This window comes from Falco peregrinus, chromosome 6 (assembly GCF_023634155.1).
Source record: "Falco peregrinus isolate bFalPer1 chromosome 6, bFalPer1.pri, whole genome shotgun sequence".
Taxonomy (NCBI): domain Eukaryota; kingdom Metazoa; phylum Chordata; class Aves; order Falconiformes; family Falconidae; genus Falco; species Falco peregrinus.
In genome coordinates, this window is record NC_073726.1 from 37,503,689 (window position 1) to 37,530,531 (window position 26,843).

The window sequence follows — 26,843 nt, forward strand, 5'->3', positions numbered from 1 at the left end:
ACCTTACATTATATTCAAGACTCATCCCTCCAAACACACATTTTATTTTCTACTGTGATATTCCAATTTCACGGCTGCTAAATAGGTTGATAAAAATATGGAAAGAAAGCAGTATAGCTAGAGAGAGGTATAATTATTCCACTTTTGTTCAAGTGGTTTCAGTGGAGTCATAATCTTTTTTTGTTTTTAAATGAGTCGAACCAGCTGTTTTCTGCTACGTGTAAGATATTGTCCCCGCTTCCAATACAATAATTCGGAGGAAATGCTTAGCTTTGTTTTGTTAAAGACTGATATAGCAGTAGGAAGGTCATCATTTTGATTAATTGAAAAAGCCTCTGCAAAGTACAAAGCCTTACAGAAATTGTAATTACAGGAGTCTTTAACCATGTAGTACAGCATGTGGACAGCTACTTGTAAGACAGAGTCATCCTTTAGTTTTGAGATTACGTTAAATCCCAGAGCCTGTAATTATATGCATGTTGCTGGCAGGAGCCCACGCTGGGCTGATTGTGGTCACTGAACGGGTTTGTTACTTGTTGTTTCTCTCCACGAGATCTACAGGCATCCTGGAAGGCACGGTACCGTTGGTGGTACCTAGTCCTTTTGCTGCTGCTGCTGCTGGGAGAACAGACAAACGACAGTGGTTTATTTCGTTATATTTTGAAAAATTATAGGTTCTTTACTAATTGCTGGTTCTGAAGACAAGAGGACAAATTACTTGTAATGCTCCAGAAAGTAAGCACTCTTTTCTGTCATTGTAAACCAAACCAAAGGAAGGGTACAGATACATACTAGAAATGGAGTGATACTTGAAGTGGGTCACAAGCTATTGGTTTCATGAAGAGACTTCTTTCTGAATTAAATCTCAGGTAGTTGTGGCTGTGCTTGAAATTACCTTTGAGAGACTGCAACATACTTGTGCTACTAAAAGTTTCTGATTTTTGTAGTACGTGTGGCATCTTCATATTTTACGATTGTATGAAGTCCCTAATTATTTTTAAACACAGATTTGGAGCTAGGAAAACTTGGGAAAAGGTGAACAGCATGTTTTGCCAGCAACTGAAATTAGGTTTGGAATTAAGTCAGTTGCGCTCCATGTCTCAAAGATCTTTTGAGGACAGTTTCTCCAGCAAGGAACATCTCTCAACCTTTGTATTTTCACTGAAAAGGACAGTTTTAATTTTTGCCAGTTATTTATATGGACTGGTAAGATTTTTGTGAAGCCCTGATGTGGGATCACTGTGAAGGATAATGTAGGCAATGCTGTTTGTTACATTATGCTAGAGAGTTATGTACTAGAGAGTTATTTTAATATAAAGGTGGATGTATTCTGTTTCCTTTAATACTACATTAAATCAGATTTCCAAAGAAATCAATTAAAGTGTGATTCTTCATTGTATTATAAAAAGCTTTAACAAAAAGCCATCTCACAATATGGCAATATTGACTGATTTTACCAGTTGTTTAATACCTGCCAGTTCAAAAAGGCTAACATTGCTTGGAGCTGGTAAGTTATTTTTTTTTTCTATCCAGAAAGTCCCTGAATTATTTTTTACTAATCTGTTCCTAGGCAATGAAGGTACCGTATTTGTATGGTGCCACAGCAATCATGTTTTGGCATCAACTTGGTTAGTTAACAGATTTATTCTCATCATCTGTTGCCACCTCCAGCACACACATATCCTTGCTTTCCAACATGCTGCCCTTTCCATGTGAAATGTTCTCCAGCGATGATCTTCTGAAGCCAGAGCACCTTTTATGACTTTAATTGACCTGTAAAGTGTTCTGCTGCAATGTCTGCATGAAATTGCCCAACAGTGTTGCAGAAGTGGTTAACGTAGCTAGAAAATAACTGCTGTAGTTAGTATAATAAAAATGTAAATTTACAAGACCCTCCAAATTATACGAAGCTGACAACTTGTCTGCACTGATAATCTGAGCACTGGGGAATACAGAGTGGTTTTATTGCACTTTCCTTTTTATTCCCTTTCCCTGTAGTGAAGGAGGATCTTTGTGATAGAGCAGTATCAGTTGCAAAGTGCGGGACTGACTGCGTCTGCTGCTGTGTGGGAATAGAACTCTTCTCTTTGGGATGAAAGATGTTCAGATTTTGTTTTGTTAAGATGAAGATTCTTGGTTTTGTTGCTTGTTCTTGATTGATATAAAAGGTATCAAATACAACGGTGGAAATGTTTCAGTTTTCAAAACAGAAGTATCCATACGGTCGTTTGTTATTTTCAGAGGTAAATTAGTTCTCTTTTTCCTTAAAAATCTGACTTTTGAATGATGTGATAGGTGACAGCAGAGTCTTTTAAAATGATGGAGCAAAATATTTTGTACAAAATCTTAATGCATTCAGACTTCATAATATTTCATTTCAATTTTCTTACGTGGGTTGATCCACTAGATATCATTGTGTCTTCCTGACACATGAAACATTAGATCTCTCTGTCTTTCTGGTTGCCTTAATGTTTTCTGAGGCTGTAGTTTGAGTACATGCCTGTCTTCGTCGAACCCTGTGGGTTGGCTGTTTTTTAAAGGTCTGTGTCTTTGGTGTACATCGCTATGGCCGAGTAGTCTGCGGTCCATCCCCTTCAGAGTGGTGACACATAATTGACCTGTAAAGGAAAATAAGAGCATGTGACAACCAAACCCAGTTATGGCAGCTCATGTGGACAAACCCCCCTTAATGTAATAGAGGGGAGGGGGCTGTAAGTGGTCTGAAGATGCTGCTCAGTTGGTGTGTGAAAGGGAATATTTATGCGACATGTGAGTGGAATTTGACAAAGAAGTGTCTTCCAGGTGTATATATTACTATGAAATGCAAGGGTGTGAATATCAGAGTCATGTTTTCTGGGCAAACACTGCATTTTTGGCAAACTTACTTTTATTCTCCCAAACACTTTGATATTTTGCAGGATTTGTAATCTTCATTGAATACTGTATTTTCACAGAAATTTCCTGATTCTGTCTAAAAGTCACGCTATATAAAGCTTATAATCTTCAATTTAATTTAGAGAAATTTCATTACATAATTTCTTTTATCCTGCAGAGAAGTGTAATAAATCTTAACTTTTTTGGATTCATTTTTTCAGCTAATGTGATCTGACAAGATGAACCAGAAGATGGTATTAAATAGGATATGTATATTATACGGCCTGTCTTATCATATGGAAATACAAGCTTCTTGCATCTAGTGACCCTCTACTGAGCATTTATGAATACAAATGGAGTTTAGAAAATATTTGTGTTATATATTATCCTAGAGTTTATAAATAACCTTTCAGACTACTGAAGAAAAGAATGAGTGCAGCAATAAAAGTGATATAAAATCACGTTGCTGTCCAAAAGGATCAAAATGAAAAGTTTTTTACAGATGAGCCCAGAGAAAATAGTAATAAAATTTGTAGCTCTGTTAATTACTAATTACATCTTTTCCTTATTAAAGACTTAAACCTGTGTTATATGGGGTATAAATTGGTTTTCCGTATGTGTGAAGGTTTTTGTCTCCTAATATTACATTACCTATTCCACCTACCCACCCACCCCTCATTCCCCACTCCCACCCCTTTTTTTTTTTTTTTACCTGCTACCCCATTTTTTCTCCTGAACGACCAGTTGAGTCCATCTGCAGAGCTGAATGACTGACACCTCAGAAAATGATGGCTGACTTTTGGAAAGTTGAGACATTTAATAATCACAAAATCCTTAATTTGGTCAAAAAATATGGATATTCTAAACAGTTGAGAATACCTGAGGTATGCTTAAATACAATTCAGAAGCGGGACTTTAAGGCAAGAACAGTTCTGGCAATCCTAATGATCGCTGTTCTGCAAGAAGGTAGTAAAACCGCGTGCATCTTGGTGAATATTTTAGAAATTGTTCTAATAACTGCATTACTTTTCTTGAACTACGAAAAACCTGGAAAAAACCCTGCAGTAAAATACATTATATCATTACATTCGGTACTGTACTTGAAGTACGACATCTTTGTCTTAGGAAATCTTTTTAAGGAATTCAAGTCTGCACGTGATGCAAGGACAGAAAAATTGTCTGAAGAAACATAAGCGAAAAACCATCCTGTTGACTTGGTTGGAAGTGGTTATTGCTGCGCTTGAGAGGCTATTTAGCATGTGCATCCGTAATCTAGATGAAGTAGTAAACAATACTATAAGCTTTTCGGATCAAGGACTACATCTTTTCTCTTTTAGTAAAACCCTATCTGACCCAAGCCAGCAGCTCATTTTGCATATATATCACAGTTTCTGTATCATAATTACAGTTTTATACATTTTTACATAATCCCATTGGGACTCAGCAGGTCCTTACAGAAGGGCTTGATTTTTCTCCCACATCTGAAGCTGGTTTTCACAGGCTCCTAGCTCCAGAAGTGTGCTCTTCTGCCTCCTCTGCCAAGGGGGCTGAAGCAGGGTAAGTCACGGAGTCAGATCACAGAGGCAAGGAGTGAGCAGTTCTTTCTCATGGTGTTTTCTGTTGCCGTTCTCTGCATGGGAAAAGTCCTGAAGGATGTCAAAATTGCACTCTGAAGGAGAGAAGACAAAAGCAGACTCGAGTTGAGAGCTGCTCACCAAAAACACCTTCTTTGAAGGGCATGAGGAGCACTGCAGGCGCACCTTGCTGTGCTGTTGGAAGCTAATGAGAAGGTCCATCTTGGAAGAGGTGGGAGCAGAGACCTGTCTGCCTGATGCAGACGATGCTGACCCCAGACTCTATGCTGTTTTCCTTGTCTGTATTGACTGGGAAGAATCAAATAACAAATATGAGGGCAGCTAAGCGATCATCTTGCAGTATCTTCTGGTTAACCTTGAGATAAGGGAAGGTGTTTAAATGGGTCTGTCTGGGCACCACAAGATCTATGGCATCAAGGAGGAGCATCTGGCAGAGGAAAAGACAGTAATAAGGATTCTGGATGCTGGTCTGCAGGAAGGGAGTAGTGAGTTCAGGGCAGCTCCGGCATCTCAAACCTGAAAGAGCTGTGAGCAGGGGCTGCGTGCTGGGGCTGTAGCCTTGTGATGGTCTCTGGAACAGTTTTCCAGTGGAGCGGAAAGGAAATTGAATACAGGTGCTATTGATTGGTATCATTGGTGTGGAGTCCTGTTACCTGAGCCGGGAGGTGGCAAGAAAGAGTGGTGGCAAGTTTTCTCCTCAAAAAGCATATTGGCAGGCAGAGTGCCACTTACTCTTCTCTTGGTTTCGTCTTTATGGGGGAATGACAGTACAGAGCTCCTCTCCATTTTCCCCTTCGTGATAGTCCCAAGATTTTTCCATTTTCTTTCTTGACCACTGAATTACACCGGCTTAAATCTCCACCTTCTTCCCATGGTTTCAGCCCTGCTTGCATGCCCTGTCCATCCCTGGCCAGAGGTCTGCAGCAGCAGGGTCAGAATGATCAGCCCATGGCTTCAGGTGCATCTGCTTTTCTGCTGGTTGGATTTTACAGCTGTTTGGTACAACAGCCGCTAGGAAGCATTAACAAGGTTGGTGAACAGATGACTTTATTACCCCTATCTGGTTTTAATGACAGCGAAATAAAATAAATTTTCACCAGGCCTGTCTGGGCAATTTCAATTGTACTGATGGAGTGTTTCACCCTGGCCTTGGAAATACGGCTGTTGCTGTAACCAATAAAACAAAAATAAGAAAAACAATCACTGTAATAGTGCATTGGAAGATGGCAAGCCTGGAGCTGCTGATGCAGCATGGAGCAGGCAGGGAGAGAGAAATGGCACTAAGTGTGAAAGCTGTCCATACCTCCTCCTGGCTTTCTGTAGCTGACAGTAGAAGATGCACACCCTAACACGGGACCATAACAGTAAATATAGCGATGGATTAAAGATGGGAGAAGATAAACTGAGCAATTTTGTAAGCAAAGCAGGTGAATAGGACAAGGGTGTATGAGGACAGTTTTAAATATATCATCAAAGTGAAGCAGAAGTCTTGACAAAGAAATAATTATCTGTTGTTTTAAAGGAGAGGATCTGATGCAGCACTTGGGTTTTGTGCATAAATCTGACCGGGCAAACTTTATGGCTTATTTTGGTTTGCTTGCTTGGTTTTTAGAATGTTGGATTTGTCCTTTAGTAATTTCATAAAAGATGGGATGGAGCTCTCCCTTAAGCAGTGTGCTCCACTTCATCGTTTCCTGAATGAATTGTAAAAGCAGGTTAATTTGCTGTCTGAATAGGCATAAGAGGACATAAAATTCCTGGTAGGCTGAAGAAATCTTACAAAATCTTACAAATGGTGCAATGTTTGGCAAAATAAATTCTCAGGTGCACTAAAAGCTGCTCTCTTCTCTAGTGAGGGGAGAAAACCTGATTCACTGTGTGTTTTCTATGCAGCATCATTTTACTTATTTTGCTGTGATCAGATGCTTGGCGGTCCTGCCCACACACAACAATCCATCACTTCCCTCTGACTCTCTCCCTCCCCCTGTGGTCTGTGCTTCAATAGCTGTAATATACTTGTCTACAATTGTCAAAAAGCTTTCCTGGTTATAAAATCAGGCTTTTTCTTTTCTTCTTCCTTACAGATTAAATCTTTAATGTGCTTTGATTAGAGTATTTTCCATTCAAAATAGGCTCCTTCTCCCCCAGAAGTAGGATGCCTGGTGGTTTTGTCCTATTTATCCAGAGGGAAGTGTAAGGGAAAGGAAAGATGTGAGAGAAGAGGAGAAAAATTGCCACGTCTGCTGAAACACAGGGCCCTTTGCCTGGCACGGCAACCATCACTCTCCCTGCACGGTCAGGGAATGCAAGAGACTGGGAAAAGGCTCCCTCTGATATCTGCATCCCTGTGTGCAGCTGGATGCTTTCTAGCTTTTAAAGAAACAGTGCTTTGTGAGCCCTTCATCTCCTCATGCAGGTGGTGGTGGTGGTAGTAGTAGTGAACGACACAGATTTGCCGGATGACACAGAGCTGATCCCTGCATCAGCCAAGAGGAATTAAGCTTTGTCACTCCCCGCTGGGGCTACCTTTGCTGGGTATGTGCGGGAGGAGGAATTCACAGGCTTCTGCTGCATTCACCCGAGCAGAGCCCTGAGCGCGCTTTGCCAGGGGAGGCAGGCAGCGAGAATGATAGCTGTCTCTTTTAAATGCCGCTGTCAAATCCTGAGGAGACTTGCTAAAGGTAACGTGTTTTCCTTCTTATTCATTCAGGGGCTCTGTTGCAGCCTTCCGGAGACACAGCCTGATGTTTTTACTTTTAAATATGACCGTCCTTCCAGTTCACTGTCAGGCAACAAAGAACTCTGAATACAGAAAGGTGTAGGGGCTCTTTCAGTTACAACCCTTACGTGTCCCATGCTGTGCTCCTGCTAGGAAGATAGGTTCCTGTTTTCCTCTTATTTTCATTGCTAAAAGGAGGATTTTTTTCCCAAGTGAAGTGCTAAAGTTATTGTGGGGTATAATTGTTTTGTATTTCTGCTAACCACTCAGAGGAGTCCCTCCTGGGTCAGTGCATGCTCTGCCTTACTGGGAACCACTGACAGGGATACTCAGGACCTATATCCAGGATGAATTTCTGTTGTTTAACATCTTTCGTAAGTGATTTCTAGCTATGCTTTAGATGCCAGCAACTGTTGTATGTGATGAAGTATGGACAGCAGCATGTGTTTTTTTAGGGCTGCACTCACATGTCACACTTGTGAAGTTAATTTGCCTGTTAGAGCAGTGTGCATTTTATGTTACTGTAGATCTTTGTAGCCTCTGGTCTTATTGCTCATAACTTTAAAATACTACTTGCATCTTTCTCTACTTGAGTCCTGTGTGATTATTAAAGCAGCTGTGTGAAAACCTCTGTCTGGATAAGGTACCTTCCCACTTCAGAAATGAACATATCTTAGTTTCTAAAAATAACTTAATTTCTTCTAAAAAAATCAGTTCGGTTTGTTAATTTTTCCTTCTCAGTGTAAAAAGGTTTGATTTGGGATTTAGGCTCATTTTTGTTGCGTAAACTTGCAACATTGTATAGCATTATGTGTCTGCAAACAAGAAGCTTCTGGTTTTTAGCTTGGGTACTGTGAAACATTTAATGGCCATTATTGTGCAGCTGGAAACACATCAGTATGTGAATGAAACTGTTTGTATCAGTCTAGCTTGAAAAAATGAGAAACCTTTGATTATTAGTATAGCTCAAAATCGATTAGTATTTTATTTTGCAGAAGCATGAAAGAATAAGATGCTAATACTATGAGGCCAATAATGGAAAAAGAGCTTAATATCTCAATCGAACTTACAAAATGCATTTTCCTGTTCTTTAGACTGCTGTATGGGACCACGTTGTTCAAAACATGTGAACTCAAATATTTATTAATCATCCCCTCCTCTGTAGATTTGCTTCTCTTTCAAATCTGTTCTGGGTAATGCTTGTTTTTCTCCTTTGTGTAAAATGTTTCTATTTTGGTAGCTCTGTTACGCATTTATCAGGTTGGAAGTCAGCGTGTTCTTTTCCTGGTTTGAGGAATCTTTTTGTCTGTTGATGTCTTTATAAGACAGATCTGGGCACTAATTTAGTGTCTCACTGATGAGAGTTGTTGCTCCATTTAAATACAGTTTCCCCGGGAATAATCAATATTCCTACACATCATAGCCATCTTCATTCTTTCACACTTCCATCGTTCAACAGAATTCAGGGTAGTGGGTTTTTTTTCTCCTTTGAAATAATCTTAACTTCCTTTGAGACTCCTCATTCCTCCCACTCCCTCCCAATAGGAACCAGCATGATGCTATTGATTTTTTTACATTAAAGATGTGTGTTTTATGCTTGTCTTACTATTAACAATTGATTAAAAAAAAAAAAAAAAAAAAGGCAATCTAAAGGTATGTTCATATATTCCTTTGTAATCCTTATGCTTGCCAGACTGGAGTTGCTGTCCTAATTGATAGGCTCCTGAATTTGCACCATTTTGAGTAAAACCCTTGTTCTTTTAGCTAACTCCTCTGCATTCTGTGGCCTTGGGGTTTGCATCTCAGGCACCAGTTATAGACAGCTCAACACAATCAGGCTAGCTAAGGACAGGGGTGGACCTTCACGTTTTTAGTGTGGCACCACTCATGCCACCAGCTGGTAATTTCCTGCTGCTGCATCAGCTGGGAGGTCCCCTCCCCTTCTAGCTTGCTAGTCCTGAGGTTTGGTGCTTTCCTTGAATTCCTTTGCCCCAAAAGCAATTTTCCTTGCGTTAGTACTTTCCCCCAGCCTGTCTCTGCTAGGGTCTCTTTCTTCTGTGCTGATGCTATACCTTTGTGCAGTTCGCCAAAATAATTTCTTTACTTTCTTTTGGGCCCTGCTGTGGTAAAAAGAAACAGGTATGCTGCACACTTGATTAGTGTCTTGTATTTTTAATTGATTACACACGTGTGTTTAATTGTACATCAAAAAGTGGAAATACCTGCTTTCCTTTTTTGTGTATGTCATATGCCTGTCTTGACAAAGTAAGCTTGTAACTTCATTTGTTGTTCTTTTAGATAAGGACGTAAAAAGAAATGCCTCATGTGGGCAACTGGAGACTGTCCAAAAGCAATTCTACCCAACAGGGAGATGTTCAGGCAATATTGTGTTTTACAACAATTACACTCCCCTCTTCCTGTGCTTCATCTTAACCTTTCCAAGGAAAAAGCAAAGCTGTGTCTCTTTGTATTGCTACACATGCTTATTTTGTCATTTTAAAATCTCCAGCAGGAAAATCAAGTGTTCCGAGCAAATTTCAAGGCAAAAATACCCTATAGTTGTGGGCACACTCTCTAAAACCTGGTCAGTGACCCACTGCTGCTCATCCTTCCTGTAGCATGACAACGCATACCTCTCTTGTCCTCCACGCCAAGATCATCTCCACGTGGGAACACTGGTCTCCTTCTCTGTCCTCTACCCTCAAACTTACACCAGTGGTAGGACACAGGCCCAGTCGTAGAATCACGGGGTGGTTTGGGGTCTGTGCCATGTAGCCTCTGTGTACAAGGGCCACTGCATCTGAGGCTGCTGTACACCCAAGTCATCCTCTGTATTTCCACTGTATCAACTACATGCTCTTAGGGCAAAATATGTGGCAAACAAGATGTGCACGATAGTTATTTTTTCAGTAAATTCAAAATACTATGAGATTAGTTCCCTTAATGTGTATTACACTTCAGTTTTGTGAGTCTTTATTTTTGAAGGTCAGTCCATTTTCAGTAATGAAATTGCATGTTACCGAGCTTAGGTAAAGCTCTATATTTGCATCCATTAACAGGCAACTATGGAAGAAAAGTATTATTTTATTTGATGATGCAATTTGCAAGAAGGGTGCTGTGTGAGACCATTGTCTCATACATGCTGAGACATGGTTTGAATTTCAATTTCAATCTAGTCTGTCTAGTTAAGAACAAAAAAAAAAAATCCTGTTTTCTACACCAGTGTGCTGTTTCTACACCAGTGTGATGTTTCTATGCTATTTTTAATTTACTTTTTTTTTTTATAGCAGTTAAAATGTTTATGGTGGATGGGAGTTTGTGCTGTAGTTAACTGATTTCTTTCATGCATAAATCTCTCCTGCTTTTACCTTTGAGCTGAAATATTGCTGGCCCAATCTCTTTTTATTGTTGATTATCTATATGTTTTTGGTGATATATATGCATATGTGTGTGTATGTGTATATATATTTTAAGCAATGTTGCAAGTAGTTAAGCAGTTCTGAAAAGAGGTATCATCTCTACTATATTAGCTACTAAAATTTGCACTGAGAAGAGGGTTTTTTTAATTTTTTATCTCTTTCCTATCCCAAAAGAGCAAGGTAATCCAAAAGCTATATTAAGAATCTGTAGTAGTAGCCATTTTTATAGATGTCCCTATGAGAAGTACTGGGCTTAGAGAGAGTGGTAACACATTTGAACCGGTTGAATATGAGGAAATGCCACATTTGAAGTTGTTAGCGCAACCACAAATCTGTTCTCTGTACAGCTGCTTGTGCTGTAGAATTTTTAGTGTGCGGTGGAGAAATGCTAGGGGTTTTTCCCCCCAAATTTATTTCTGTAAGACCTTGGCCCCTACTGAGCAGTATGCTGCGCATACCAAAGAGTCTGTGGTAATCGCTTACATTGACTGTACCTGCTAAACCAGAATTGCACAATTTACAGTAATTATGTTAAGCGTAGCACTGTAGTACAATAGAGAAAAGTTGCTGAAATGTGTAAGCTGGTCAGGTTTACAGCTAAATTAACCACTTTATAGTTTAAAAATTGCCTTTCAAGCAGTGCATTACAGAGCCTTGGTGGTGGTTAATTTATGTACGGACATGTTCGTTTTTTCCCTTTATTAGCCCCAAGAACAGGTCTTTTAGGAAGCTGTGTCTACTGCGTAAAGTTGCATATAGAAATGTATCTCTCTCTCTGTAAGGGGCCGGAATGTATTTTTTAACATATCCAGATCAGTGATATTATTCTGGATATTATTATAATGGAAACAGAATAAGAGCACTCTGATAAAGATGTCAACTGCTGTTACACAGCGCATAGTGTAAGGAGCTGAGTGGTCTGCCTTTCATCCATCAAAGCTTTATAGTGTATCTTCAGGATAATTCATCACCTACTGCGCATACAGATCCTTTCTGCAGACGCAGATTTTTATGCTCCCAATATGTTTCCGATACAGTGAAATAAAGCAAGCCTAAAATGGGGGATAGTGCACTCCAGTTCACAAGATGATCGGTTATCTAAAAATTGGTTAGAGGCCTAAAGCATCAAAGGATGAATTCTGAATGTAACTGGATGTAGGTTATACTTTGCTTTGTCCACAAGCAACTACAAGAAGAGCAAACCCAGAAATTTTTTTGAAGGCATGAAATTAAAATGGTGCCTTGACAAAGAGGCTGTATAGTATTTTATTACAAACTTTCCAGTGTTCCAGAGAATCAGCCCTGGTTGTGACAGCAAGTTGCCAGCTGGTACCTTATTTTAATAGTAATTCTAACTATGTGGTCTTTTTTTGTCATTAAGTTGTTTATAAAAATACAAATTTACAGTAAAAGAACGGAGTCAACAGCTGGATTTGAAGTAAGAATCACAAGTAGCAATATCTGTAGGGACTTTTGAACATAGGTTAGTTCCCTATGAGTTCTGAACATTCAGAAAACTAAGTGTGCTGACAAGTTATATGAATAGGCAGTCAACAGGAATTTGCTGGTTTTGTGCATTCAGTTGGGGTTTTGGAAGTATGCTTTGAGGTTTTTCATACTAAACACGTGTTTATCCAAGTTGTCCAGTTCCCTAATTTTTTTCGATTGTATTTCTAAAAGTGAACTATGTGTTTCTTCTGACTTAGTAACAGACTGCAGGGAAGGAATAAAGAGTGGAAGCAAAATCTGGAAACTCTTTTCTGCTAGCATTCGGGAGCTCTAGGGCCACCTCCAGAGATGCAGCCCTTCCTTAACAGGAACCATTAGCACATACGTGATGAGAAGATAGGAGAGAGTCCACAGGGGAGAGCTGTAGATCAGTATGTCAGCAAGGGAAGTTTTGACGCTGCTCTTAGTGCTTGTAATGAAGTAATTATTTTTTTTTAAAAAAAAATCCTATTCCTTGGGACTTGGATCTTTTTTTGTTTTGTATTTAAAAAAAAACCCAACCCATAATATATTTTATTGCGAGACTGTTAGATAAGAAAATGAAGGCAGAGATTGGCCATGACCTGCCCTGTATCACCCAGCTGGTCCATGGCAGTCTGAGATACAACCCCTGCCTCCTTTCTTCTCTTTCTGCATCACTGGTTGTGAACAGTTACTGAAGTTGGCAAAGTGTGAGAGAGCAGAGCAGAGTGCATGACTTTTTCCCTTCTAGATTTTTCACCCATCTTGTCTTTTTTATTTGCACTTAAAACAATCCTGGCTAAAGGCACTCTTAAGATTGCTTTGAAATGGTACAGTGCCTGTGTTACAATCGCTTAAGGAGAGGGAGAGAGATTAATATTTGTTAAAAAGATGTTCCTTTTGTAATTGCTGTTTAGGCTTTCCAGCACCATGTATGTGTAGAACAAAAGAGGCAGATTCATTTTATTTAATGAGTATTAGTAGTTTGCAACGTTGTCTTTTTGTTCAAAGGATTTCTTTGAATGTATTGTTGTAAGAAGTAATGAAGTGAGGAGAAAAGATTTTCCTTTCTGCAGCAAGCTGATCACAGTTCACAAGTTCAAGCAATATTTCTTCACTGATAATATATTCAAGAACTGGCAAACTCTTTATTAATTATTCAGGATGATCTAAAGTACAGCAGCATACTAACCAATCTGTGTGAAAGTTTGAGAGAAGAGAGAGACGTAAAAATACTTCCCATATCAAGCATGTACTACTTAAAAGTGGGAGCACTGCTGCAGCCCTGATGGTCTGAGAATGTGTGTATAGCTGGAGTTCTGCAGAGAAAATATCTCTGGCTTAGATAAGGTGGTATAATTGCCTGCAGGCGCCTGTAAGTTGTGAAGAGACAGCGGCAAGCCGTCATATAAAGTGATTGTAAGTGTTCATTAGCTATCTGATATCTATCAGCTGTTAGTAGCTGGTATATGATATGGCAGCTCTGATACCTGTTGCACCTGTAACATGTAGGGAGTGTTCTTCCCAGTGTGTGTATTCTTTTGGGAGCTGGGTGGGTTATAGGAGTTCTTGGCTGGTTCCTGCTGAACTTCTTGCACAGTTCAGCAAGTGTCTTGGACTTTGTGCCTTGTCCCTAGCTGCGTGATAGGGATAGCAGTACTTCTCTCAAAAATATTCTGAGTAAAATGAAAGAAAAAGAATTATTATGCAGTAGTTTGTAGGCTGTCTAAATATTAAAGTTTAACTGAAATAGTTTATTGATAAGTGTGCCAGTTTTAATATGAATGCAGGTGAGACATTTGAGCTGTAAATAATGAAACCCTAAGCTGGCTCATGGATGGGGTGTTGCACAAATGTCTTTCTGACCATCACCATTGCTGCAGGATAGAAGTGTGTTGCAAATGTTTCATGAGTTTATCTTGTTCGTATCTCTGTGGACACCAAGCTGTGTGGTGTGGTCGGCACGCTGGAGGGAAGGGATGCCATCCAGAGGGACCTTGACAGGCTTGAGAGGTGGGCCTGTGAGAACTTAATGAAGTTCAACCAGGCCAAGTGTAAGGTCCTGCATGTGAGTCAGGGCAAACCCAAGCCCAAATATAGGCTGGGCAGAGAATGGATTGAGAACAGCCCTGAGGAGAAAGACTAGGGGGATGCTAGTGTATGAGAAGCTCAGCATGACCTATCAACGTGTGCTTGCAGCCCAGAAAGCCAACCATATCCTGAGCTGCATCAAAAGAAACGTGACCAGCAGGTCAACAGAGATCATTCTGCCCCTCTATTCTGCTCTCATGAGACCCCACCTGGAGTACTGCATTCAGCTCTGGGGCCCCCAACATAAGAAGGATGTGGACATGTTGGAGCGAGTCCAGAGGAGGGCTACAAACATGATCATAGGGCTGGAGCACCTCTCCTCTGAAGACAGGCTGAGAGAGCTGGGGTTGTTCAGCCTGCAGAAGAGAAGGCTCTGGGGAGATCTTACAGCTGCCTTGCAGTACCTAAAGTGGGCTTAAAGGAAAGCTGGAGAGGGACTTCTTACAAGGGCATGTAGTGATAGGACGCGGGGTAATGGCTTTAAACTGGAAGAGGGTCGATTTAGATTAGATACAAGGAAGAAATTGCCCACTATGGGAGTGGTGAGGCACTGGAGCAGGTTGCCCAGAGAAGCTGTGGATGCCCCATCCCTGGAAGTGTTCAAGGCCAGGCTGGATGGGGCTTTTGAGCTAGTGGAAGGTGTCCCTGCCCATGGCAGGGGGGCTGGAACTGGATGATCTTTAAGGTCCCTTCCAACCCAAACCATTCGGTGATTCTATGATCTTCAGTGTTGTTGCCTTTTCAAATAGTTCTAGCAGAATCAGAGGGCAGAGATTAAAAAACACTTCAGCGTCTCATTTCTGCCAGGAGCTCAATCTGGATGAGCATCCCAGAGTAGTATAGAGGGTACGAGGCAGGCTGGAGCAGAAGGCTAGGTGAGAGCATGTGTTAATACAGTGGGATAGACACTGCAAATTCTGCCAGTGTACAAAAACATACGTCCATCTTTGCATTCTCATGAGAGCACTGGATTTTTCTTTGCAAACAAATCAGCTCTCTGCCGGGGCCTGTCCGGTGCCCACATGAGGTTTTTGTTACTTTGAAAGAAGTGTCTGAATTCCACGGAATTACATGAACAGAGGTGAAGCCTGAGGAAACGTGGAAAGGAGAAGGGCGGCGTGGGGTAGGAGAAAAGAGGCGGTGTGCATATCAGGCCTTGGCTTTGCAGTCGGCTGTGGGGCCATGGCCCCCAGTGCTTGGGGGGGGGGGGGGGGGGGGGGGGGGGCGGGGCGAGGGGTGTGCTCCGGTGGGGAGCAAAGGAGGCCTGAGCTGCAACCAGGGGACACGCGGCAGGAACGTGAGATGCAGCACTGCTGGGAGCTCTGCAGATCTGCAGAGCTAAGAGGGAAGAGGACAACAGGGAAAAGAGAAGCGAAGGGGGACGTGAGAGAAGCTGGAGGTGGAGCAGAGGCAGCTCATGCTGGGGGCACAGCCTCTGCTGCTGGAAAGGTGCGTGCAGTGTGAGGAAAAACAGGGGCCTGAGCTGCCGGGGGTTGAATAGTAGGGGTTAAAAACTGGTCATTTTGTGAAGGTATTTTATTCCACTTAAAGTCTGCAATTACTTAGTAGTGCTTACCTAGACATTTTAGGTAATTTAAGACGTAATGTAAGGTGAGATTTCGGGTGGAAATGGGCTGTGGTTCCTTGTGTGGCCAGGTACGCTAGGGATGGGTGGACCTCACTCTCTCACATGCTTTATGAATACTTAGTTTGGGATACTCTCTGGAATAGAGATAAGAGCACACCTGCATTTTTAGGCAGATTTCTGCACTTTTGCAGCTTAATCTGTCTCCCAGCGTGACTCCAGGGAGTAGTGCCCCATCTGCACTTCATTCTCTGCCACCATGGTGGTGCTGCCGGAAGGTCCCGCCACAGGCACAGCCCGTAAGCGGTCGGGTCTCTCTGTCAGTGTGCGTTACTGCACCTCTTCAAACAGCTGGAATTAAATCGACAAAAGGTAACCTAATTTCTGGCACCCTATCTGCATTCCCGGTGGGAGTTTTGCTGGCCTGGGGAGAGGGCTGCTCGGGGGACACGCAGGGAAGACTGCCCTGGGTAAAGACTATCCCCAAGGGCCCAGTTCATGTGAGCTGCAAGCAAAATGAAACCTCTTCATAACATTGGGTTTTTTTCCAGGGAAAATCTGATTGCTAATATTGGAAGTAATTAAAAATTTTGTATTAACATCTTCTGAATTTATTAGGCATGTAAGTGAAACGGAGCTACCACAGTGTTACCACAGGTGCCGTGTCACTCCCTCGCTTTTGTGAGGGTATGAAGTTTTAAAGATACTTGTCCTTTTTGTCTCCTTTCTTCTCTTGGGGGTTTGTTTTAAAGCATCACTCCTCTAATATTTAGGAACCTTTTAAGACTCTGTATTTAGCATATTCAGCCCTGGGTGAAGGTTAAAAGAAAGCTTCAGCCCAGAAAGTTGTTATTACAGTGAAAGGGGAAGCATTACATAAGTCTCCACTGCAACCTCTACATCTTATCCCTTGAACTGCTTATCCTCAGTTTTCATCAATGCTGTTGGGTATGATGGTTTTAGTAGAAAAGGCAGCTTCCCTGAAAGTGTATTGGCCAGAAAAATTAGTCCAGATTGCAGTGATTATAAAGAGGCAAACACTAGGTATAATTTTGTGGGGAACAAAATGTTGCTGGAAATAACGTCTCATCTAACAGGCTTCCTCTGCCTTAGCTTCTCAGTGGTGAATTGAGAAAGATGTTTAGCAAAGAAATACCAGCTATTCAAGTGACTGAATTACTATAGCGCATTGGTAAATGTCACCAATAAAATGCAGTTTAAATCCACAATACTCTCAAGGAAACATTTATGCTTTTAATGAACTAGAATTTGACAGCCCTGCCTGGCAGAAGAGATCATTTCTGGCATTTAGATTATTTTTTTTTTGGCAGGGGCATCCAGTATATGTTGTGACCTGTCAGAGACCAGTGCAGCTTTGTAAAGATATTGTGGGCATGTTGTTTTCAGCTATATCATAAGTCAATCGTGAATAACAAAGATGAAATTTCCTACCATGTTATGAGGCTTAAGTTGATAGATCATTGCCTTCTCCCCAGCAGTCAAAAGGAGGGTACCTTTGGGGTATTTTAAATTTTCCAGTGACAGGGTGAATGTGTTTTTCCTTTACTTACATGCTTATGTACATGTACACAAATTTTTGTAGACCTAAGATATTTTGATATTGTTATAGCACCTGTGGGTCAGAACTACATTTTGCTGAACCTAAGCATAAATTATCACAGTTCTTGTTCCACTAAGCTAAAAGCAGTAATTGAGAGAAAGCACAACCTGAGCAAATATATATAAATATAATTGGTGTGAGTTCTTTTTTACTGGACAAAAAAAAAATAATTCCTTGAAAGTAAAAAGAAATTGCTTCAAAAAGGAACAAACATAAACTTTGTAATTAATAGCTACTTTCTCAAAGAATTAGAAGGAACAGAGAAAAAAGGGATTATGTGTAAGTTTTGGTTTACTACTTTAAAAAATATGCAGAGAAGTGTAATGTTGGTGAGGGAGTTTCCTGGAAGTTTAGCAATTGGAATGTTGTCTAGTTGCATCTCGTCTCCATTTTCACTCTAAAGCTGTATAACACAGTGATAAATGTGCCTGACGACCACTTTTACTCAATGTTACAGACCTTCCAAGGCAGCATGAGCCTTTCCAAAGGCTAGCAGGAGCAAGTGGAAGGTAGGTTAAGCTTGAGCTCCCTTTGTAGAATACAGTTCCCTCTTCTGCATTGCTATTATGGACCGTGTCAGGATGGTTCAAGCAAGGCCATCAAACCACCAGCAGCAGGATTTCCTGCAAACGCCAGTCTGAGATCCACTTAGGCGCATATGCTATGTAATATTGAACAGCAGCTGCTCTGTGTTGGCTGACAGCTGCATTGAGGTAGTAACTGTAGCCCCAGGGAGTAAGACTGACTTCCCTTTTGCTGCATCTGTGGCAGCAGCACAGTGAGGAGATCTCTTTTGTCCAACGTAACAGAAAATCTTCATGCAATTTTCACTTAAACCCTACAGAAATGTGAGCAATTTTTCTGATCACAGTGTAAACTTCGCCCTTACGGGATTCACATCCTCACAATTTACCCAGATTGAGAGCTTGGAGTTGTTGGGCTGGGATGTGGTGTACTCAGTACTGAGCTTTGCATCTGTATTCAAGATTTCAGATCTCAATTTAGGTGTAAGTCAAATGGTAGTTTAACAGTACTAGCCAAGTCAGTTTGACTTTCAGCGTGTGTTTCAGACCTGCTGTGTTGTTCCATGCTACTCTGTGTTTTGGTGTTGGGTTGTTTTTTTCTTCCCCTGGCTGTCAAAAGAAGTGCCTCCACCTTTGCAAATAAGTACCTGGGTAGGGGTCACAAAGGCAGTAGTGAATTCAGGCTATTTCTTTTTTATGGTTTGCCAACAGATTAGGGAACTGACTTCCAAACTTTTTCCTGAATTCTGCCATTGGACAGTAGGGGAAGTTGGACCTTCTTGAACTAGCATTAGCCAAATGGGCTACATACTGTTTTGAAGTGGTTTGCATGTTGTGTCTGTACATGCGTCACAGTTTGAGAACTCCAGATCAACATGCTGAGACACTAGTTCAGTTTGTCAAAGGTTCAAGTGATGCCCTGGGTAGCATAAAAAAAATAGCATCTTCTTTTTGCTGCACTTAAAATAGAGAATTTTGTAGTTGGTTATGTCAAGAAGAAAGACCTAAAAAAAAATAAATTGTCAAGTATTTAAAAAGGGGAAAATACAGTAACACTTGGATTATTTTTTTTTTTTGCTTTTGGCAATTTTATGTTTGGTGAAAGTTCAGAGCTCGATAGTTACATCATACCCATTAAGAATCAAAGAATCTGGTCTCTTTGTGTGTGTGTTTTTTTACTTGTCACAATTTTAAACTTGTATGGTCTTGTTACTGATGAAAGCTGATGGGCAGCTGCCTAAGAAGAAATTAGGGCCAAAGCTAACATTTCCAGTGTATTGTCCCACTGAAAGCAGCACTCAGCACAGTCACATATCCACTCACATGCTCATTCACATGCCAAAAAATTACTGTAATGAGCTTCCTCCCCCAGCCCCCATCTAGCCATAATTAGTCAGAGTAAGTGACATTTCCTCTGATCTTTTCATAGCAAATGCTACTATATGTTATAGTAAAAAGAAAATAGCAAAGGGATGATACTGAAAAGAGCCAAGGTGACTTGTACTTACAGTGGTTCCTCGTGTCTTTAAGACATCAAATGCTCTGATATCTGGAGCTTATGCCCCAACAGGTGGAGAGAGAAGAATATTTGAAGATGTCAGAAATCATGGTGAATAGCAAAAGAACAAAGTAGACGATTACTGTTCAGAAACAAACTTAAAGTCTGACAAACAGACATAGATAAATGTTGACTACAAAGCTGAGGACATCACACCAAAGGACTCTTGCAAAGTTATCATGAACAATTTACAAACTTGGATGGAAAATCTGTATATAATTCTACCAAAATTTAATGTTATGGTGGGTAGTGACATCAGGAATAATCTTCGCCTAAGCTTAATGAGGTGAAAAAGGTCAGCTTTGCCAAGCCACAGTAACTTAGAAAACTAAATCTAGATTTAGAGGTCTGAATGGTTTAACTGGTTTAGCTAAGGTTTAGGTGGAAATTATGTTACTCAGTGTGTGGCCCATGGACTATTCACAGTCCATGCACTACTTTCAAGGGGTCCGTGAATAAAATAAAGCAAACCAAATTAAATTCAGTGTTTAATTTTCACGGTTGTGGAAAATATTAAAGCACCTGAAAGTCATAAAAAATGGAGGATATGTGTGTTTATCTAAACATACATGTGTCTATATATACACATATGTGACTCACATGCAAAGGCTATCATACTACTGAAACTGGATATAATAGCTAATGCAATAGATCAAATCCCAAATAATTACAATAAAAGATTTACACGATGTAGGAAGGAATAATTGTAAATTTTAGTTTCCTTAGAAGAGCGAGATAAATCTAAAATCTAGAACAATTGTGTTCTCGGCAACCAATCACATTGGTGGTGTTGCATATCTGTATGCAAAAAGTTCACCATTTGATCTCTCTACATAGATGAATTTTTAATACATAGATTAATCCCAAGTTTAAAATGAGGAAGAGTGTAGCAGGATACTCAAATAGTCAGTTTCAAGTTCCTTATTCATCTCTGAGATCTGAAATTATGAAAGTAAAGAAATAATCACTGTTCTGCTGATTTATTTGGATGATAAATATAAAATAGGTAAAATGCAGTAGTTTAGAAGGAACTTTACAGCATGTAACAAAAAGTTGTTCACTCCATGAACATCTTAAAGACATAGCTAATGCTCTTTCTTCGAGAGAATATTCTGGAAGACATCTGCTAAATATTTTATCAAGTGGATAGCTAAATTATGTATCTGGAAAACTCAGTTATGCTTAAGAAAGACTCTCAAAAGCTCATCTTTTCCTAAAAATGTGGTTGTGGAGGGAAGACTATACTGTCAAGGTGGTTTTTTAATTAGTTGCTAAGATAAACAAAATCAGACCTGCTACTTCAAGATCAACTTTGTTTTAAATAGGAAGAACAGCAAACATGGATTGTATGAGTGAAAGAGTGAGAACGTGGCTGGATTAAAGCTTCTTCATCATTGTTGGCAATCAGGGTGTCATCAGGATATTCAGGAATGTTCTCGTGTAGAGGGCGTGAAGTTTATACCCATCTTATTATCGAGCAGCTGAAATACAAAGAATTTATGGTAATTTATTCTTTCTGCTGGTTTTCATTACAAGGGTTTTTATTCTGGTAAGCCTTTGCTGCAAATGGGAATAGTCTTCCTGTAAATGTAGGTTTTGTCCCATGAATCCATGGGGACTGTCTGTCTGATTTGGAGTTGCTAATGGATTCGGCATATCACTGGAGCATTTGCTCATCTAATACCACCTCCTTGAGTCATGAACTACATTAAAGTTTTGTTCTTGGCCTCCTCCTCAGCTGCCCCTTTTGTGGTATCTGTGCACATCCAAACCTTTTTCTCTGTTTCTGATCTTACTGGTTCAGATGAGATTCTGAAAGCATTCTGTGTAGCGTCTCAAACCAAGTTTAGAGAACAAAAATTGTAGGTGCAAGTGCTGGAAATCTGAATCCACACTGCATTCCAGCCCCACATATCTGATATAAGAAGAAAGAGATCATGTGCTGAATCCTTATAATAAGTCCTAGTACTGGGGCTGCTGGCTAATCTGAACCACTGCTTTTTGGGAGGAAACATGAAGCACGGTGTAATGAGATGGGGGTCACTGGAGTGCATTAGGAATGAGCTCTCTGTGCTGCCTAAAGCTCCTCTGCCCCAATGAAGCAGGACTCCTGGGCACCCACTGGAGTGTTCCCACTTCCCTCAGACTCCCAACATAGCTGGTGCCCGTGCTGGGGTGACTGTTCTCCTTGTGATGGTTTTACTTGTACAGGAGTACGCTTGGATAGATTGGTCATCTCCGATATAAAGACTTGCTTTGGCAGCTTAGATAGGTGCAGCTACTGACTGCGGGTGCTGCTTGTTTTTGTGGCTGGGAATCCCAGGTTTGTTTCAGGAATTTAATTTTTCTCCTCAGATGATATTAGCAAGGGACCTACAGATGAAATCAGAACCCTGTTAAATTTATCTGTTGCCCATGGGATGGTATCTTAATGTACTAGAAACCCCTATGACTGAAACATAACCAAAAAACAGTAGTCCATGTGAAAAGGACAGTGAGGCCCAAAGTAATTCAGTACTTACATGGTTGGTAGTTGTTTTCCTGAATTTGATTTTTAAATTCAGCTGCCTCTCAACAATTCTGTGTCTATAGCATTCTTTGCCAAAGCTGGCGTGGTAAGGGAAGGATTAAAGAGGAGAGGCAAGCTCAGCTGGCCCTGCTCTGTGACCCCACTGCTGGCCCTGGATGGTGAGACTCATCCAACAAAAGCTCAGGAGCACTGTCCCACTCAAATCTCAGGAACCTGTAGCTGGGTGTGGACACTTGGGATGGGATGGCTTGTAAGAAAGGTGGATGAAAGCAAAGCTTGCTGGGATGAAAGCTTTTACCTAAAAGGAAGCTCGAACTTTTCTGTGATGACTTGACCTGCTGCCAAGTAAATATGCCAGGCCAAATATTCACTGGTAATCCTGGTGGGAAACTTGGGATGGAGAGACAGGACAACCTGTGAGATATTTATGAGAATAAAGTATATTCTCACACCATCTGTGAGAATAAAGTATCAGCTGGAAGAGATAATCTTGGTGCAGAGTAAGCAGAAATTTTCCTTAAACTGCAGAGGCACCAGAAGTAGCTGGAAAATACAGTATAGAAACAGTCCTTGCAGCATTGCAAAAATATGGCTAAGGATGTGGGTGTAATAGCATTATATAGGTCCTCTTCAGGAGATGCTCAAGCATCATATAAACCCACAACAAACAAACATAAATGAGCTTCTGCATCACCAGAAGGAAAGCGATGTCAGAGGAGCTAGTTTGATGCTAGAAACCAAATGCTAGGAGCTTAAGCAAAACTGTTTTCCTAAGACATGTGTCTGGAGAAGTTGGCTAAAGTTATGGGTCCAGATATGTGGAGAAAACCATGGACCAAATGTGTCCAAAATAGTTCCTGCAAGATCCTCTGATGGAAATTTTGATGGTGGGTCTGGACTGACTGAAGCAGGAGAAAGAGCAGTGGCCTTTCCAGAGGACAGAGGGGCCAAGTGAGATTTGGAAAGGATTTTGAGTCAGTGAGTCTCACCTGAAATGGAGCTGAACTTCATTAATGGGTTGACTGGAGAGCCGTATTATTATCTGCAATGGAGATAGACTGAGCATCAAGCAGCTACCTGATAGTTAATGTTGGAGACCATTTCTGCAACTGCTGTTGAATCTATTCCACTCAGGATAGGTAAAAAATAATAGCTTGGATTTTTAAGGGGTGGTCATTGGCTGATTCTTTCTCTGGATGATCCCCAGATCATTTCCAGCTGTAGTGCTGCAGGAGCAGTATAATGTAGACATGATGATTCATGACATAGCCTTAGCTGGAGAAATGCATCAGCTTTTGTATTGCATTCAGCGGTCATAACTCTTTAAGTGATCCTTGGTCACTTAAAGATCTTAGGACAAGGTCCTTGTCCCAAAGACTGAAAGTCCTTGGTCTTTTAACGCCCCTCTGTTGTCTAGCATGTCACGTTATCAAAGGTCAGAGCTATATCTGGCTGTAATTTATTAAGGCTTAATAAATTATTAGTGGATATCACATAGTTACATTGATGAACAGTCAGAAAGTTTCTTTGTAACAATGGTTTATAATTCTTTAAAACACAGTTTTACTGGTATGGCAGATATTTGTCAAATAGTAGTACTACTTGGCTGGTTTAGAAACTTAGTTAAAATGTTAACTGCTTGAGAAATGTTGGCCATACTTTAATTTCTGGGTTTATATTCTGGCAAATGGTGGCTTCCTTCAACCATTTCTCAAGTAATCACCTTAATATCACTGTAGGACAGTGTGTTCAGGAGTGGAAGACACTGTGAAACAAAATGCAGGCCATTCACACTTCTGCTGCCTAGTTGGGAAAATATTTTTGTATCTATATATTTTTTACTCTATACAAATCCAGTGCCTTCCTGACTGAACTCTTAAACTGTCAGACTTCAAACCTTAGGAGTTAGACTATTCCATGTTCCAGCATTCTAGGTAGTTGCAATTTGTTTGTTCATGTTTTCACAAGGCAGTGGTTTGGGCTACCATTGAGAGTTGGTAGTCATCGCTTTATGCATTGAAGTTGTACGGAGTTCATCCATCTGTTATGACAATGTTTTTGGCTGAAGTCATATATTTTTGTCTGAAACTCTCTGATTATAGAAAATTGGTAGCTTCATTTTTTGAGACAGATCCACAGCTGTATTTGTAATGTTCTATCGAATTGACTGTATTTTCTCTTCAAACTTGGCTTTACAGATCCCTTGGAAAAAACTGGTTTTAATCAGTGTTACATCCTGTAATATATTTATTGGGTTGTTCTTGTTTTTAACTGGTATTCTTATTTATGAGGAAAATGGAAAACTTTATGAATGGAGAATGGTGAGAGAATCATGGGGATTTGACTACGTGAACATTCATTCTTAAAACAGTAGAGAATTTTAACTCATCTGAGTGGGGAACGATTAAGAGGGTGGTGGCAATATTTCATTCCAAGGATTGACAAGAGTATTCTGAATTATCTGGAAAGAGTTTTAATTCCTCATGGTTATGTGGCGTCAGGACTGCCAAACATCACACTCTGCTGAACTCTGTTCCAGGTCAGCCATTTTCACAGAGGGCTGCTGGCGTTTTGTAAGCTTCTAGCACTTGTCAATTTTGTTTCCCTGTCTACTCTCAGTGTCTGAGATCATCTCTGTTTAATTTTGTAGGAGTCTTTTGGAAATTACCAGCTCCTTTGTTATCTGAGGGAACCTCTTTAGAGTAAAATCTGTCCTGTAACCGATTTCACAAACTCTAAGGTAATGTAGCAGCAATAGTCAATTTAAAATAGGAGTTTTCTTTGATTTTTGTGTAGATCTCAGCATCTACAGAGGCCAGCATTTTGTCTCCCGGTTTGCTGTGCAGAAGATAAATTAGCAGATACTATTTTTATACTGTAAAAGCGGTTGATATTCGTCCCTTAAGGCACTTGTGGTTATATTTTAAGGAAGTTAAAAAGTAACAGCTTCTGTGTACACCACATACTTGTTCTTTTGCTGTAGTAATTTTCTCCCTTTTCAAAACAACCTTGATTTATGGAGCAGGAGTGGCTTCTATTTGCATATGCAAACTGTGAAGCCTTGTGTATTGGACAAAATACAAGAAAAACATGATTAACTGCTGTGGTGTGTCCAATTCCCTGCTTGATCCTCAGCAGCACCTCTGGGCTCTGAGTCTCTTCTCATACTCTGTCTAGGGATATTAGACAAAGATGTGGATACAGCCTCAGCCTAGGGCAGGATGTGCCGAAGATCATTTGATGCTTGTCCTCCTTACCATTTTTTTCCTTAGAGCCTTACAAAGGGTAGGATAGAAGTGTTCTCATGCTTTGTGGTAGTTGTTTTTTGATCTGGGGTGCCATGATATCTCTTTGTGACTTGAGTGTGAGGCTTCTGTGCTTTAATTCCCACCTGCTGCCTGAGGGGCTTTCTGGATTTACACCATCACAGGAAACAAACATAGTGAGGATAAATCTGATGGGGATGAGCAGAGCCTCCTGTTGCCTGACCGCATTTCTTGCTTAACATTTTGGGAGCCAAGGAAAGGTAAATAATCTCTGACCTTGACTCTAGGTCCTGACAAGGTTTCCAGAAGCAGCTATAAGGAGAGGGACTTTGAGTGACAGATGTTAACAGTGAAGACATTGGAATCTCCAGACTCATGCTTTTTTGGTTTAACCACTAGGAATTTTATCTCTATGCAAATACATCTTTGCCATTGACTTTGGTTTTGACCTCCTTTAAGTTGCTTCTTTTCACTAGAGATCTTAGCTGCATCTCACTAGATATCTTATTTGTGGAAGTTAAATTAAATGTTTCAGGAATCAAAGTCTTGCTGCAGTTGGGAATAGCCATTCAATATCCACACATCACCCAGTATAAAATAATGTTATTTGCACACACATTCTGAATAATTCATGTTACATATAGAAATTTCAAATTTCCATGTTGGTATATATCATTCAGGAGAACAACATTGCACGTTACATCTTCTCCCAGGCAGAGGATAGACCCAAAGTCGTATTTCAAGCTATTAGTGCAATGTTATTTTCCTAAATGCATCATTCAGTACTGGCAGGGATTTCCAGTGCTTTTGATCAAATTGTGATATAAGTAGACAGTTCTGTTATTGCTATCAGGTTTACTTTCCTGGGGGATAGATGTCGTTGTCCTTCTATCACCCCGAAACTTTAAAGTGTGTATTTCATTCATTTGCTGGTTCCTAACACTCTGTGCAGTGCATGGTTCCTACCCTATCCTATCATTGTGAATTGTGTAGTGTACTTAATCCCAGAGTTGAAAGAGTAGTGATGGTAACATATTGTTGCAATAATCTTTTTGAGGACAAGTATGAGAAAAACCTGGAAATTAGGATAATGGGAAAGATACACTGCATTAAATTATACTACTTCTGAAAGTACACACAGGCAACTGGATCGGCTCTGACAGAGCAGTGTTACAGTGCAGTTCTCTCTTCCTTCTGTAGCAGCCACGTTGTTGCAGTGCTACAATGGCTTCTCTGTTTGTCCATTTGTCTTTTTTTTTAAAATAGATTCAGAATGTGCAGCAAGCTCCTTCTTGGAAAGTATAGAGCTCGGGGTTTTTTTTTATTATTCTAATTTTGAAGTTCAGCTTTTTTATAAGATCTGATCCATTATATGCAGAGGGGAAACACGTATGATGAAATCTTCCTAAAGATGCATCCAATTGGAACGCTTAAATGTAGTACTGTAAACTGCTAGGAGTCATTTAAAAGAAATCGCAATAAATGAGAGCAATTGAAAAATAATGCTGAGTATATCTGCATTTTGTGTAGCTTTGTAAATAACTTCATAAAAAGTAGCAATTGTTTAGTATTTTAAAACCTGCAAATCTGC

General features: G+C 40.3%; 1 protein-coding gene across 8 annotated transcripts in view; it reads left to right on the top strand.

Moving 5' to 3' along the window:
* Window positions 1-26,843, top strand: part of GRIP1 (glutamate receptor interacting protein 1) — a 328,666-nt gene that overhangs the window by 160,825 nt on the left and 140,998 nt on the right. The window contains exon 1 of one of the 8 annotated variants that reach the window (XM_055809293.1): window positions 7,009-7,150. The exons of the other annotated variants lie outside the window; for them this stretch is intronic. Within the exon in view, the coding sequence (XP_055665268.1) occupies window positions 7,096-7,150 (55 nt within the window). The 5' untranslated portion in view covers window positions 7,009-7,095. Of the gene's footprint in view, window positions 1-7,008; window positions 7,151-26,843 lie in introns of those variants that run through there. 8 annotated transcript variants of the gene reach the window in all.